A 16,942-nucleotide genomic window follows, 5' to 3' on the forward strand; every position below is an offset into this window, starting at 1 on the left:
GGCAGGAGTGCATGGATAGGAACTGACCTGTTCTGACTGAAAGACCTGCTTGCTTCCTCAGATGTTGTCAGCACTTTTTTTCCTGCCTCGCTTACCTTCCTGGATGACTAGTACCTGAGAGTATGCTCCTGAATGACTTACCTGAGCTTCCTCTCCTATCTGAGAGTGGGAACCACAAAAGGAGAGTGATAAAGCCACCTGTTACTCTCCATTTTGCAGAGAATAAAGAGGAACCCAAGGCAGTTGCTTGAACATTTTGTGATCGTCAGAAAATATATTTAAAAAAAAAAAAATTAGGAGGGGTTTAAAGAAGACCAGGAGAAATGGTGTACACATTTGCTTCCATGAAGCCCAACCAGTCTTCCCTTGGAAGCAGATTCATAATCTGGCAAGAGGTCTTCACTAATCAGAAAAGAAGCTATTAAAGGTGAGCATTGTCTCTATTTTTCATTTTTCTTCTTCTTAGATTTCCATAAAAGTTATTACCAAACAGGATACAATCTTATTCAGAGCTTACAAAGAGATTACAACAAGGGGGAAAAAACATTGCTGTCTCATTTTGTTTTTCTCCTTTTAGGGATTTTTTCCCCTATAATATCTAATTTCCTTTGATGGTACCCAGTACCTTAAATTGTATTTGAAAGGTATCTGTGACTTGGTGGAACAAGTATTAGGCTTGAGGACAAAAAAACAAAACAAGACAAAAAAACACTGGGGAAGGGGGAAGGAACCCCAGATCTGCTTTTTATAATGTGTGTAATATTTAGCAAGGTATTTAGCTTCTCTTTTTCTATGTGTAAAAGAAGTCTAATAATACCATAGCTGAGACTGGCTGTGAGGATTAAATGAGACAATGTAAAGAAATATTTCTGGCCCATAGATGGCACTCATTAAATATTGTATAAGCGTGGCTATGTGTGTCTGTGTGTAGGTATATTTTAAACTTGGATAAACTGAAGAATTGTCTACATGAGTTATTGTTGTTGGGTGCTGTCAAGTTGATTTCAACTCATAGTGACAGCATGTGACAGAGCACAAATGCTCTATAAGGTTTTGTAGGCTGTAATCTTTACAGGAGCAGGCTGCTAGGTCTTTCTCCCTTGGAGCTGCTGGGGAAAAAAAAAACCCGTTGCCATCCGGTTGATTCCAACTCATAGTGACCCTGTAGGACAGAGTAGAGCTGCTTCACAGGGTTTCCAAGGAGTGGCTACTGGATTCAAACTGTTGACCTTTTGGTTAGCAGTTGAGCTCTTAACCACTGTGCCACCAGGGTTCCTGGAGCTGCTGAGTGGGTTCCAACTGCCAATGTTTTGGTTAGCAGCCGGGTGCTTAACCATTGTGCCACTAGGGCTCCTTATGTGAATGATTACAATGCATTTTTTTTTAATCCAATTATTTCTATTTCTTTAAGAACATCTTTTTAAAAGGGTGGCTAGATATCACATCTGATCAGTGAATTATGTGCAGTGATAGGCATCCTAATATATAAATGCCAAACGAGAGCAAGCAATGTACTTTTTCTTTTAAAAAGGACTTTAGATTTCTAGAACTGACACGGAAAATCTGCATTTCATGGATTATCTATCCAGACCTACCAGAAAGTCTAGGTTGAAGATAAGAGCTTTGTAATAAAAAGAGGGTAGGGGAGAATGAGGAATGAAGGGTGGGGACTTCCTCTGACTGATCCTCCTCTACCTCAGCAGGTGGTCAGTGCCACTTCCCCTTCTCTCTCTGGAGTAGAAGTGGAGCCTGATCCCAGCATGTAGGCTCAGGCTCTATCCCAGGATGAGCAAACCAGCTGTAAGAGGCTCCTTAGGCAGGTTTTCTACTGAGGATATTTGTCTAGAGAAGAAATACATTTTGCTGTCAGTTCCGAATTGAACTTGAAGTGCCTGTGACTACATTCTGGTTTAGTTTGTAATTGAAAGCATTTTCTTCTGTCCAAGGATTCCATCCTCCTCTTCCTTCCCTGTGGCTGAACTCTACCAGGTCTCCCTTCCATGAAGATGTTTAGTTGGAAGAAGAAGTTTTGCCAGCAGCATTACCTGTGGGCCCTGGGCTGCTATATGCTGCTGGCCATTATTGCTTTGAGACTTTCTCTCAGACTGAAATGTGACTTTGAGCACCCGGATCTGGAGTCCAAGGACTTTCAAAGCCGGCGTTGTAGGGACATCTTGTACAAGTCCCTGAAGCTGCCAGCAAGGAGCTCCATCAATTGTTCCGGGGTCACCCGTGGGAACAAGGAAGCAGTGATTCAGGCTGTCCTAAGCAACCTGGAGACCAAGCATAAGAGGGAGCCTTTCACAGACACTGACTACCTCAACCTGACCAGGAGCTGTGAGCACTTTAAGGCCAAGAGGAAGTTCATAGAGTTCTCACTGAGCAAAGAAGAGTTAGACTTCCCCATCGCGTATTCTATGGTGGTCCATGAGAAGATTGAAAATTTTGAGAGGCTGCTGCGAGCTGTGTATGTCCCACAGAATATATACTGTGTCCATGTGGATGAGAAGTCCCCAGAAACCTTCAAAGAGGCAGTCAAGGCGATTATTTCATGCTTCCCAAATGTCTTCATGGCCAGTAAGCTGGTTCAGGTGGTTTATGCGTCCTGGTCCAGGGTGCAGGCAGACCTGAACTGCATGGAAGACCTGCTCCAGAGTCCTGTGCCATGGAAATACTTCCTGAATACATGTGGGACAGACTTTCCTATAAAGACAAATGCTGAGATGGTCCAAGCGCTCAAGATGCTGAATGGAAAGAACAGTATGGAGTCAGAGATACCTACTGAGTACAAAAAAAACCGCTGGAAGTATCACTACGAGTTCACAGACAAATTGTTCATGACAAACAAGAAGAAGGACCCTCCCCCTGATAATTTACCTGTGTTCACAGGGAATGCCTATATTGTGGCTTCTCGAAACTTCATCCAACATGTCTTAGAGAACCCCAAAGCCAAACAACTGATTGAATGGGTAAAAGACACCTATAGCCCTGATGAACACCTCTGGGCCACGCTTCAGCGTGCACCGTGGATGCCTGGCTCTGTTCCCTACCACCCCAAGTATGACACCTCGGACTTGGCTGCCATCGCCAGGCTGGTCAAGTGGCAGGGTCATGAGGGAGACATGAGCGCGGGGGCCCCTTATCCACCTTGCACTGGAATCCACCAGCGGGCTGTTTGTATTTATGGTGCTGGGGACCTGCACTGGATGCTTCAGAACCATCACCTGCTGGCCAACAAGTTTGACCCAAAAGTGGATGATAATGCTCTCCAGTGCTTAGAAGAGTACTTACGCTATAAGGCCATCTATGGGACTGAACTCTGAGACACACTATGGGAGAGTTTGCTACCTACAGGTCATGTGCACACATGCTCAGACCTTGCTGGGACAATATGGGGGCAGGAGGCCAGGGTTCTGGAATCTCTGGGGTCTCCTAGGCTAAGGGGGCTGCTAGTGGAGTAAGTAGACCTGATGACTACTCTCTTATCCCTACCTCAATGGCTCCTCCACTGATTTTCATCACGGAGTGAGAATGAGAACCACTGTTATGTGGGGAAGAGAGGGAGGGAAGTATGGCAGGGGACCCAGGATTTTGGACGAATGCATGGTGTCAGCTTTTCCACTCTTTAGAGATGCCATTCCTAATAATGCTAGGCTGGGTGGGGGAGAGGAGGGTGCTTCACTAAGGAAGGAGAACATCAAAAGATAATTTTGATGGAATGAGAGCCCTCTCTTTTGTACTCTCAACTTAAAAATAAATAGCTCTGGATTCAAAGCCTTACCTCTACTTCTTGTCTAGTAAGCCAAGAGTAAGATAAATAAATTTTAAAAAATAGAGAAGAAAACGTGCGAGGCATTTTTCTCATAACTACCAGTCACATATCCCTGATGGATGGCAAGAGAGTCACAATTATTCAGAAATGGTGCGGCCAGGGTGAGTGAACAGCAAATTCAGAAGACTCAAGAGAGACAGATGTGGATGTGAGAGCACTCCTCATTTTGTTTACATGGCTGGATTCACGTCTTTTGTAAGGAAAATGGCAAGAGCAGCTTATCAGTTTGACTACTCGTACCCTTATGGGAAAATTACGGCACTAATTTTGCCTGTTTCCCAGCTAAAGCTTAAACTTCCACAGCAAAAATAATAGCCATTTAGGTAAGGTCACCATATAATTGACTGTCCAAACTAGAATACATTTTGGTGGCCGAGGAGAGGGTCTGTACCATTAATAAAGATACTGGAAAATAAGAATAAACTAGGACTGTCTAGCTAAACCAGGATGCCTGGCTACTCCACATTTAGACCTCTTGAGTCAAAAGTCTTGTTTCAGTGTGTGAATGGGAGGGTCCCTAGTTGCAGCTTTGCGGCTTATACATTTTTCTGTGGGGAGGCAATAACGTGTGTGGGGTGTTTGTATGTGTGTGTGTGGTTGGTTGATATGTGTGTTGAGGTGCATGTATGGTGTGTGTGTGTGGCTGAGGTACATGTGTGATTGATGTGTGTGTGGCTGGTGTATGGGGTGTGGGTTTTCTTCAGTGTTACTCAGTGGAACAATTTTCTTTCTAAAGCTCCAGAGGTAATTGTCAGGCCTTTGGAAGACAATCAGCTGCTAGTCTTACTCTTCTACAATGGGCAAGGGATGCTATGTGAAGATATAAAAATATATAGTACAGCTGATCTAAGACTGATTTCTGTGTATGCAACATGCTAAGACTGATTTCTATGTAAATTTACTTGTGTATTTTGAATGAAGTTCCCATTAACATGTCATGATGTCACTAATGTTTTTCTTCTGACTCTGACTCAACTTATCATGTTCTCTGTCACTTTGGGTTTAATTTTCTCTTTAACCATGTACTCTGACACAGTCAGTTGTCACTGTGCCTGACACAGCTGATGATTTCCTTTGCAAGGCTGTGTCCTTTGGTAATGGGCATCACCACTGCCAACTTAACTGCATTGTCACAGTGAGTCCTCTTCACTTGCCACTGACCCCACCACAGAGATGACTGATGGGCTAGTCCCCTGCTCAGCAGAAGTGCCCTGTAAGGTCAGTTCCCAGCAGTGGTCAAGGACCCATCCCTACTGAGTGGCGTGACTACCTGGGCCAGCCTCAGAGGAGCCTCAAGGGGGCGCACTCCTCGGCGGGAAGTGGGACAGAAGAGCTTTGATCCCTTAGTGCACGTTTGAGACAAGAACCTGGGCCTTTGACTTCGTTGTCACCTTGAGAATTAAGTTAACGTTTTTCATATAAATAATAAGGTTAAAATAGGAACTTGTCAATTTTTCAAGGAGGGAGTTCCTGGAATTTTCCAAGCATTGAAATTTTCTCTAGAAATTTATGCAAGTGAATAGAAAGTGCTCTTTATTTAACAGTGTATCAGAAGGGCTGAATTTCTGCTGCGTTGGTTTAGTGTATTTTAGATATCACACAATTAAACCAACACATCTGTTGATTTTTCCTCCCTCTGAGCTTCATCTATTTTATCTACTCGTTCAACCTTTCTCTGGAAGGTAATCTTATGAATGAATTAAGGAATAACTATGTTTGTATTGGAGCCCTGGTGGTGTAGTGGTTAAGTGATATGGCTGCTAACCAAAAAGTCAGCGTTTCAAATCCACCAGTCACTCCTTGGAAACCCTATGGGGCAGTTCTACTCTGTCCTATAGAGTCACTATAGGTCAGAATCAACTTGACAGCGAGGGGTTTGTTTTTGTTTATGTTTGTATTACCTCTAAAGTTTTGAATTTCCTCCATATTTTTGACTCATGAGCACTGTTGTTATTAACTGTGTTTTTGTTGCATGCTCTGTTTATTACGATCTTTTCTCTTGGCTGAGTGAAACATTTTTTTAAGAAAAGGCAGTTGATAACCTTGTTTGGGAACAGATGACGTACTTTATTTGGGGACATCAAAGATTTGGATTAAAAACGGAAAAAATAATGAAATGCCTTGCCTGCCTTCAGTACATTAATTAAACAGAAGATCTATTCTTATTTCCTCCATTTAGTTACATTTATTACAAAGATGAATAAGATATGATTTCTGTCTCTATGAAACTTGAGTGTACTGACAAGCAATGCAATAACATGCAAATGTTAATTGAGTTCTACTATGTACCAGGGGGCCCTGGTGGTGCAGTGGTTAAATGTTTGGCTGCTAACCAAAAGGTTGCCACTTTGAATCCACCAGCTGCTCCTTGGACACCCTGTGGGGCAGTTCTACTTTGTCCTATAGGGTCACTATGAATCAGAACCTACTTGACTGCAACGGGTTTGGTTTTTTGGTATGTACCAGGAGTTCTACTATGCACGTGAAGTTGCTATGAGTTGGAATCTACTCAACAGCACCCAATAATGACAACATGTAGTAGGAATTGTTCTTGGCACTGGGGATACAGACGTGAACAAAATAGGCAAATACCTCTACCAGACTATGAACTGATAAGTAACACATATGTATATTAGAAGGTGAAAAGGGCAAGAGAGAAAACAGAGGAAGTGACAGAGACTTCATGGGGTGGAGTGGAAAGGGAGGAACTTGAAATTTTAGATTGGGTGGTAAAGGTGGCCCTCTAGGAAAAGGTGACTTTGAGAAAAGATCTGAAGATGAGGGACTCATCCATGAGGATAAATGGGGGGAGAGCATTCTGGGCCAAGGTCCTGAAGCAGGAACATACCTGCCATGTCTGAGGAGCAGGAAAGAAGGCAGTGTAATGGAGCAAAGAGAGGGAGGGAAGAAGAGGAGTTAGGAGGCAAGTATGGAGGAGGAGGGCATATTGTCAAGACCCTTTTAAGCCATCACATGAACTTTGTCTTCTCCTCTGAGTGGAGTAGGAGGCCATCAGATGGTTTTGAGCAGAAGTGGGACATGATCCGATTAACATTTGAATAGAGTGACTCTTACTGCTGCATTGAGAACCGACTGGTTGGGAGGCAAGCGTGGAAGCAAGGAGGTGAGTTAAGGTGCTATGGCAATAATCCACGTGTGATGCAATAGTGACTTAGACCAGGAGAGTAGCAAAAAAAAAAAAAAAAAATGGTGAAAGAGATCATATTCTGGAATATTTTGCAGGTTTAGTTGACGATTTGCTAACAGATCAAATTTGTTTATAAGAGATGTGAAGGAGTCAAGAATGACTCCAAGAGTTTTGTGCTTATTAGTTGGAAGGATGGAGGTGCCAAGTGACCAAGATGGGAAGCCTGTGAAACAGTGGGCTCTTAGGGGAAAATCAAGAGTTTGATTTTGAACATAAAAAACTGAAGATTCCTATTAGGGAGCCTGGTGGCATAGTGATTAAGTGCCAAGGCTGCAAACCAAAAGGTCACCAGTTCAAATCCACCAGGAACTCCTTGGAAACTCTATGGGGCAGTTCTACTCTGTCCTACAGGGTGGCTATGAGTTGGAATCGACTCAAGGGCAATGGGTTTGGGTTTTTTTTGCTGTTTGTTAGAGAGCCAAGTAGGGATGTTGCAGAGACAAACAGGTACAGGAGTTTGACTTCAGGAAAGAGGTCTGGTCTGGAGACTCTTCTCTCATGTTCATCAGTTTATGGATTGTGTAAAGCCATGAAATGGATGAGATCCCCAAAGGAGAGAATGTAAACAGAAAAGAGGTCCCCTGGTGCTCTCCAAAATGAAGAGGCTAGGAAGATAGGGAGAAACCAGAATGTTGAGAAGGAGCAGTTAATGTGGTAGAGCGAGTTAGCAGTGGTGGTTCCGTGGTAGGATTCTTACTTTCCCTGCGGGAGACCCAGGTTTGATTCATAGCCAGTGCACCTCATACTCAGTCACCACCCTTTTGTCAGTGGAGACTTCTGTGCTACTATGATGCTGAACAGGTTTCAGTAAAGCTTCCAGACTATGATTGACCAGGAAGAAAGGCCTGGCCATCTACTTCTGAAAACCAGCCATAGAAAACCCTATGGATCATAAAGGTTTGATTCTGGAAACATTTCATTTCTATGTGCCTGAGGTTGCCATGAGTTGGGGGCAGACTAGACAGCAGCTAACAATAACAAGGTGGTAGAAGAAAAACTGGTAGTGTGTGGTGTTCTGGAAACCAAGAGGAGAAAGTGTTTTAGGGAAGAGGGAGTTGATGACTATGTCAAAAGCTGCTGAAAATCACATAAGACAAAGACGGATTTAACAACATGAAGATGACCTTGATAAGATCAGTTTTGGTGGAGCGTCTGCGTGAGACCCTCACTGGAGGTGGTTCAAAAGGGAACATGGGGCAGGGACAAGATGGTGGAATAGCTAGATGCTTCTGGTTATCACTTTTACAACAAAGACCCAAAAAGTCAAGTGAAATGATTATGTTTATGACAAGCTAGGAGCCCAGAACATCAAAGGCAAAGCTAGAAAACAGATTGACCGCTATTATAAGAACTCAAGAAATAGTTTAAACAGAGAAGAAAATATTCTTTGATGGTTACAAGAGGGGGGATGGAGGGAGGGAGAGGGGTTTTCACTAATTAGATGGTAGATAAAAAGTATTTTAGGTGAAGGGAAAGACAACACACAATACAGAGGAGGTCAGCACAACTGGACTAAACCAAAAGCAAAGAAGTTTCCTGAATAAACTGAACACTACCAAGGCCAGCGTAGCAAGGGCAGGGGTTTGGGGACCATGGTTTCAGGGGACATCTAAGTCAATTGGCATAATTAAATCTATTAAGAAAGCATCCTGCATCCCACTTTGGAGAGTGGCATCTGGGGTCTTAAACGCTAGCAAGAGGCCATCTAAGATGCATCAATTGGTCTCAACCCACCTGGAGCAAAGGAGAATGAAGAACACCAAAGACACAAGGTAATTATGAGCCCAAGAGGCAGAAAGGGCCACATAAAGCAGAGACTACATTAGCCTGAGACCAGAAGAACTAGATGGTGCCCAGCTACAACTGATAACTGTCCTGACAGGGAACACATCAAAGAACCCCTGAGGGAGCAGGAGAGCAGTGGGATGCAGACCCCAAATCTCATAAAAAGACCAGACTTAATGGTCTGACTGAGACTAGAACGACCTCGGAGGTCATGGTCCCCAGGCTTTCTGTTAGCCCAAGACAGGAACTATTCCTAAAGCTAACTCTTCAGACAGGGATTGGACTGGAGTTTGGGATAGACAATGATACTGGTGAAGAATGAGCTTCTTGGATCAAGTAGACACATGAGACTATGTTGGCATCTCCTGTCCGGAGGGGCGACAAGAGGGTAGAGGGAGTCAGAGGCTGGCTGAATGGACACGAAAAGAGAGAGTGGAGGGAGGGAGTGTGTTGTCTCATTGTGGGGGAGAGCAACTAGGTGTATATAGCAAGCTGTATATGAATTTTTGTATGAGAGACTTGATTTGTAAACTTTCACTTAAAGCACAATAAAAATTAAAAAAAAACAAATGGGGGGGGAACGTGAAGACAAAAGTGAATTTAGTGGGTAAAGATGAATCTTTTGAGTTTTGATTTAATCCAGAAAAAGAAGAAGCCTGTAGGGTACTTATGTCCAGCCCTTAAACTGGCCAAAGGAGCAGTGCTCAAATGCCCCCCCGCCCAAAAGAGGGAGAACAATGCCACTTCTCTGCCCTGGGGCAAAAGAACCAGTTTTGAGGCCAGTTTCTTACTGGAACAGAACTTTAGGAGGCTCACAGAATCGGAGAAGGAGAGTTGGGATGTTCAAGAGAGAAGACTGTTGACAGTGTTTCCACACAGTGCTCTGCCGAGCTAATCCCACTGATCCTTTGCTGCTCTTGCCAAATCCCTGCAGCTCCTGAAAGGTGAAATGCCGTGCCCTAAACTGCTGCAGACTCTATCTATGTACCAGGAAAAAAAAAAAAAATTAAGATTCTATTTTTACTAAAGCATGCAAAAAATAGTTGGAAGCATTTTCACTGAATTGGAGGCCATTTTTAGAATGTTGACAAAGGTTAAGGCTTCATTCTGGAGGGTCCTGGAAAGCACCATAAAGAGGTGGCAAGTCGTTTAGAACAGCCGAAGCTGAGTTACAATGAGACAGTCGTATGGGACACACACTCCATGATATCAGCAGAGGCAGAGAAAACAAACAGTAGTTCTAAAAACAAGTCCCAAATATAGCATTTTAGGCCAGACAGTGCACATTGCAGGTAGCGATTAAAAAAAAAAAAACAACTTTATTTATAAATTTCAAACATACATACAAGTAGTGAGATGAGTATAACAAATCCAATGCAGCCATTACTCATCTTCCAGAACTATCCATGCAGGGTCGGGTTTGTTTTATCTACAGCCTGCCCCCTTGCCACCCCCATCCATAGTCATTTTTAGGTAAGTGCCAGGCATCCTGTCATTTTACTCAGAAATAGTTTATTAGTAGGCATTGACGTGTGTGTGTGTGTGTGTGTGTGTGTGATTTAGGTGTAAGATTACAGAGCAAATTAGTTTCTCATCAAACAGTTAATATACAAATTGTTTTCTGACCTTGGCTCCCAACCCCACAACATGTCAACACTCTCCCCTTCTCCACCCCAGGTTCCCTGTTTCCATTTGTCCAGTTTTCCTGTCCCTTCCTGCCTTCTAATCTTTGCTTTGGGGCTGATGTACCTATTAATCTTATACACATGATTAAACTATAAAGCACGTCACTCACTTGTGTTATCGTTGGCCCTATAGAACTAATCTTTGGCTGAAGTGTGAACCTTAGGAGTGACTTCAGTCCTGAGTTAAGAGCGTATCTGTGGGCCATATTCTTGGGGGTTTCTCTAGTCTCTGGCAGACCAGCAAGCCTGGTCTTTTGTGTGTGTCTGAATTTATATTTTGTTTTACATTTTTCCTGTCCTGTCCGGGACCCTTTATTGTAGTAGGCATTGACTTGGATCCACTGGGTTCACTCTGGGATAACTCCATATACTGTGCTCTGGAGTGAGCAGCAGTGGAGACGTGTTTATTTAAAGATGGTTAGATATTAGCAATGCTGTGATGGGCAGTTTGTTTTGCTGTATTCTATGTTTATAGCCATTGGGGTTTTACACTCAGCTTTTCTTATGACTGGCTTTTTGATCTTGGAAGAGTGGACCCCTAGCTGGGTCTTAGGTCCCCGAGTGGACTGTTTGCACTTGACTATTAACCTAAAGATTGGTGGTTCGAACCCACCGACTGGTGCCACAGAAGAAGGGCCTGGAGATCTGCTTCTGTATAGATTACAGGGAGAAAACCCTCCAAAGCAGTTTTACTCTGTAACACACTGGGCTGCCACGAGTCAGAATGAACTTGACAGCAACGGATTTAGTTTTTTGGCTTATTTGGGTCTCTTGGGACAGTGGTGGTTCAGTGGTATGATTTTTGCCTTCCACGTGGGAGAACAGGGTTCAATTCCTGGGCAATGCACCTCAAGTGCGACCACCACCCATCTGTCAGTGGAGGTTTGTGTGTTGCTGTGATGCTGAACATTTCAGTGAAGCTGCCAGACCAATACAGACTAGGAAGAAAGGTCTGGTAATCTACTTCTGAAAAATCAGTCAATGAAAACCCTATTTTCTTGTGCACTGAATGAAGAGACTGGATTAATTACATTGTCTCTGAGGTCCCATGCAGTTTTAAAAGTCTCTGATCTATAAGCCTCATCATGTGACTAGGAGTTGGTGTCTTGGCCACTAGGTCTTGACAAATGTTCATATTTCATTAACAGCCTAAACTTCAGGTTCTGTTGGTTTTTCAATGAAATTTCCCTGGTCTCGGGCTCTTTCTCATTCCCACGATTACTCCTCTAGACTAGACTTTTTTTTTTTTAAGTTGTGGTAGATGATACATAACAAAATTTTACCACTGTGTGGCTGTTGTTGTTAGGTGTCATCAAGTCAGTTCCAACTCATAGCGACCCTATGTAACACAGAATGAAACACTGCCTGGTCCTGCACCACCCTTACAATCGTTGTTATGCTTGAGCCCATTCTTGCAGCCACTGTGTCAATCCATCTCATTGAGGGTCTTCCTCTTTTTTGCTGACCCTCTACTTTACCAAGCATGATGTCCTTCTCCAGGGACTGATCCCTCCTGACAACAGGTCCAAAGTATGTAAGACGCAGTCTCGCCATCCTTGCTTTTAAGGAGCATCCTGGTTGTACTTCTTCCACGACAGATTTGTTCGTTCTTTTGGCAGTCCATGGTATATTCAATATTCTTCACCACCACCACAATATAAAGGCGTCAATTCTTGTTCAGTCTTCCTTATTCATTGTCCGGCTTTCACATGCGCATGAGGCGATTGAAAATACCATGGCCTGGGTCAGGTGCACCTTAGTCTTCAGGGTGACATCTTTGCCCTTCAACACTTTAAAGAGGTCCTTTGCGGCAGATTTGCTCAATGCAGTGCGTCTTTTGATTTCTTGACTGCTGCTTCTGTGGCTGTTGATTGTGGATCCAAGTAAAGTGAAATCCTTGAACTTCAATCTTTTCTCCATTTATCATGATGTGGCTTATTGGTCCAGTTGTCAGGGTTTTTGTTTTCTTTATGTTGAGGTGTAATCCATATGGAAGGCTATGGTCTTTGATCTTCATTAGTAAGTGCTTCAAGTCCTTTTCACTTTCAGCAAGCAAGGTTGTGTCATCTGCATAACGCAGGCTGTTAATGAGTCTTCCTCCAATCCTGATGCCTCGTTCTTCTTCATATAGTCCAGCTTCTCGTATTATTTGCTCAGCATAGATTGAATAGGTATTCTGAAAGGATAAAGCCCTGACACACACCCTTCCTGACTTTAAACCACTTAGTAACCCCTTGTTCTGTCCGAACAACTGCCTCTTGATCTATGTACAGGTTCCTCGTGAGCACAAATAAGTGTCCTGGAATTCTCATTCTTCGCAATGTTATCCATAATTTGTTAGGATCCACACAGTTGAATGCCTTTGTATAGTCAATAAAACACAGGTAAACATCCTTCTGGTATTCTCTGCTTTCAGCCAGGATCCATCTGACATCAGCAATGATATCCCTGGTTCCACGTCTGCTTCTGAATCTGACCGGAATTTCTGGCAGTTCCCTGTCGATATACTGTGGCAGCCACTTTTGAATGGTCACTACTGTAACCGTTTTTAAATGTACAGTTCAGTAGCAGTAAGTACATTCACAATGTTGTGGAACCAGCACCACCATTTCCAGAGCTTTTTCTTCATCCCAAACAGAAACTACCCATTAGGCTGTAACTCCCCAGTCCTTCTTCCCCTGAGTCCCTGGTAACCTCTATTCTACGGTCCCTATGAATTGGTCTATCTATTCTAGATACTTTTCCTTTTGTGCGTTTTTTTTTTTTTTTTTTTGCTTAGTGTAATGTTTTCAAGGTTCGTCCATGTTGGAGCATGTATCAGAACTTCATTCCTTGTTAGGGCTGAAAAATACTCCATTGTGTGTGCACCACATTCTGTCAGTTCATCTGTTGATGGGCACTTGAGCTGTTTCCACCTTTTGGCTATTGTGATTAATACTGCTATGAATATTGGCGGGCAAGTATCTGTTTGCGTCTCTGCTTTCAGTTCTTTGGGGGTATAGTCCTAAGAGTAGAATGGCTAGGTCAAACCGTAATTCCATGTCTAACTTTTTGAGGAGCAGCCAAACTGTTTTCCACAGCAGCTGCACCATATTACACTCCCACTAGAAATGTACAAGGGTTTCAGTTTCTCTACATCCTTGCCAACACTTCTTTTTTTTAAATAGTCATCCTAGTGGGTGTGGAGTGGTATCTCATTCTGGCTTTGATTTGCATTCCCTAATGAATAATGATGCTGAGCTACCTTACATGTTGTGAGGAGTCATTTTTTTTTTTTTTTTTTAATTTTTGTTGTGCTTTAAGTGAAAGTTTACAAATCAAGTCAGTCTCTCACACAAAAACTTACATACACCTGGCTACATACTCCCAATTGCTCTCTCCCTCTACTCTCTCTTTTCTTGTCCATTTCGCCAGCTTCTAACCCCCTCTACGTTCTCATCTACCCTCCGGGCAGAAGATGCCAACATAGTCTCAAGTGATTGAAGGTCACTCCTCACCAGCATCCCTCTCCAACCCATTGTCCAGTCCAATCTCTGTCTGAAGAGTTGGCTTCGGGAATGGTTCCTGTCCTGGGCCAACAGAAGGTCTGGGGACCATGACCACCAGGGTCCTTCCAGTCTCAGTCCGACCATTAAGTCTGGTCTTTTTATGAGAATTTGGGGTCTGCATCCCACTGTTCTCCTGCTCCCTCAGGGGTTCTCTGTTGTGTTCCCTGTCAGGGCAGTCATCGGTTGTAGCCGGGCACCATCTAGTTCTTCTGGTCTCAGGCTGATGTAGTCTCTGGTTTATGTGGCCTTTTCTGTCTCGTAATTACCTTGCATCCTTGATGTTCTTTATTCGAGGAGTCATTCGTGACATCAACTTTCTTCACATCAATAAATCACCAAGTTCTATCAGTTCTACTTATCAATAACAATACCATATTTCCTCAATTCTGAAACTCTTTGATAGTCCCCAAAGCAGACATATCTTGTGAAAATTAAGTACAGGGACTGCTTAGCACAGAGTAGGTGCTCAATGTCCTAATATTATTACTCTCTTTTTACAACCTACATCAGATGGCTCTAGGCAAAGGGATGGGTGGTAGCACAGATGGACGTCACTGCTCTGTGTGTGTTAATTTACTGGGCACCGCTGCACGTTTGAGGGACCCCTCATAGTGGGATAGAGAAGCTTACTGTACACAATCACAAAAAGACCAGCTTTCACTTAGTCCTGGCGGTAGACGAATTAATGATTTGTGGCCAGGTGGGAGAGTTAGAAGTGATGTAAGTCCTTGCTGTGACCCTTTTCTGTAATTCCAGTGAAGTCTGAGTAACACCACGGAAGATTAGAATACTTCCACTACAATGCAAGTATCAGTCATGTGATGCCTATGAAAGTAATTAAAACTGACAGGAAGAAATCTCAGGTTTTGATGTCTGCACCTCCATCCAAGCAAAAGCAGAGAGGTGTGTATGGTAGCTAACCTGAGTATGAGGACTGGTTTCAACTGATGGACTGTAGTACAAATCCTAGGCATTCCACACTGGTTGCCTAGAACCAACTGGAGTCTAATCAGCCTGAAAAAAAAAAACAAAACAAAAAACCTGTTCTCTCACAGACATGGCCTCCCACTCAACGTGATGAGCAAAACCCCAAGTACAGATCACCCAAAGGTAACAACCACATTCAAAGCAAAAGTCTGCATTGAACTACACCTGACAATTTTACTCGTCTGTAATTTTCTAGCCTATACCTGCTAGAAACAAGAGTTTATTAACATTTGTGAATGAATGTTTTTCTTGGTTAATGCTATTCAAAGGTTGGCAGCAATACAAAATAAAAAGTAAAGTATAATGTTCCATGTACCCTGCTTTGGGAAAAACATACATTTATATTACCTCCGTTCTCAAAAAGGTTTAGTCTTCCTATTTTTTTGTTTGTTTCTTGTGTTACAATGACCGCTTCGTAAGAGGTCAGAAGGGGAGAGATCAGTATGGTTATGCTTATTAAAAAGCCTCAGAGACACAACTCAGCTTACATTTTGAAGTGTGGGTAGGACTTTAATTCTGAAAGAAAACCCGTTGCCGTTGATTCCGACTCATAGCAACCCTATAGGACAGAGTAGAACTGCCCCATAGAGCTTCCAAGGAGCTGAAAGAAGGGATTAAAAAAAAAAAAAAAGTGGAAGAATCAGCTTAACCAAAGACAAAAAGAGAAATCTTAGGTCCAACTTTCTTTCTTTCTCAAACTTAACTGGAGCAGTCCATGTGAAGGTTAGCAAGAGAATATGGGAATAGGTTAGACTGGATTACAAGGATGATAGTTAGTGTAAATCCAAGTCAAGCACTCCACCGCCATGCTGGGGTAACGCTCAGGAGATTCATTACTCCATCTTGTAGGCCAGTTAACCAGATCTGTACGAAACTCCTACCTGAGTCAATATGCTGCTTACTCCAGCCCTACATTTTTTTCTGTAAGATCAGGGAGTGCAATAATTTTTTTCTTTTTTAAGATTAAACTATGACTTTTTCCTTAAGAAATGATTATCCTAATTTTTACAAGCACTATACATTTACTTGACGTTACTGGTTTTTTTTTCTGGAATACATTTACTATCAACATACTTGTCTCCTAACCGTTATGTTGAACCTTAAAGTAAAAAGTTCATTTTGAACAATTTGTTTTTGTGTTAGGTGTAGTTTTTGGTTCTGACTCATAGCTACCGTGTACAATAGAACCAAACACTGCTCAGTCCTGCACCATCCTCACAATTGCTATATTTGAGCCTGTTGTTACAACCACTGTGTCAATCCATCTCATTGAGGGTCTCCTCTTTTTCACTGACCTTCTACTTTACCAAGCATGATGTCCTTCTTCAGAGACTGGTCCCTCCTGTTAACATGTCCAAAGTACATGATTTGTTTGTTCTTCTGGCAGTCCATGGTACAGTCAATATTCTTGGCCAGCACCATAATTCAAAGGCATCAATTCTTCGGTCTTCCTTATTCATTGTCCAGCTTTCTTACGCATGAGGTGATTGAAAATTCCACAGCTTGGGTCAGGCGCACCTTAGTCCTCAAAGTAACATCTTTGTTTTTGAACACATGAAAGAGATCTTTTGCAGGAGTTTTGCCCATTGCAGTATGTTGATTTCTTGACTGCTGCTTCTGTGGGCACTGATTGTAGATTTAAGTAAAATGAGATCCTTGACAACGTCAGTATTTCTTCATTTATCATGTTGTTGCTTATTGGTCCAGTTGTGAGAATTTTTTCTTTGCGTTGAGGTGTAATCCATACTGAAGGCTGTAATTGATCTTCATCAGTGCTTCAAGTCCTCTTCACTTTCAGCAAGCAAGGTTGTCACCTGCGTGTGGCAGGTTGCTAATGAGTCATCCTGCAATCCTGATGCTGCATTCTTTTTCATATAGTCCAGCTTCTAGGATTATT

The 16,942-nt window shown here is 42.8% G+C and overlaps 1 protein-coding gene across 1 annotated transcript; it reads left to right on the forward strand.

The window, feature by feature from the left end:
* The first annotated feature begins 2,000 nt into the window (after positions 1 to 2,000).
* GCNT3 (glucosaminyl (N-acetyl) transferase 3, mucin type) lies at positions 2,001 to 3,323 on the forward strand. The gene has a single exon (XM_049852511.1). The coding sequence runs from the start codon at positions 2,001 to 2,003 to the stop codon at positions 3,321 to 3,323; it is 1,323 nt and encodes a 440-aa protein (XP_049708468.1).
* Positions 3,324 to 16,942: the final 13,619 nt, after the last annotated feature.

The sequence above is a fragment of the Elephas maximus genome, chromosome 13, assembly GCF_024166365.1.
Source record: "Elephas maximus indicus isolate mEleMax1 chromosome 13, mEleMax1 primary haplotype, whole genome shotgun sequence".
Taxonomy (NCBI): domain Eukaryota; kingdom Metazoa; phylum Chordata; class Mammalia; order Proboscidea; family Elephantidae; genus Elephas; species Elephas maximus.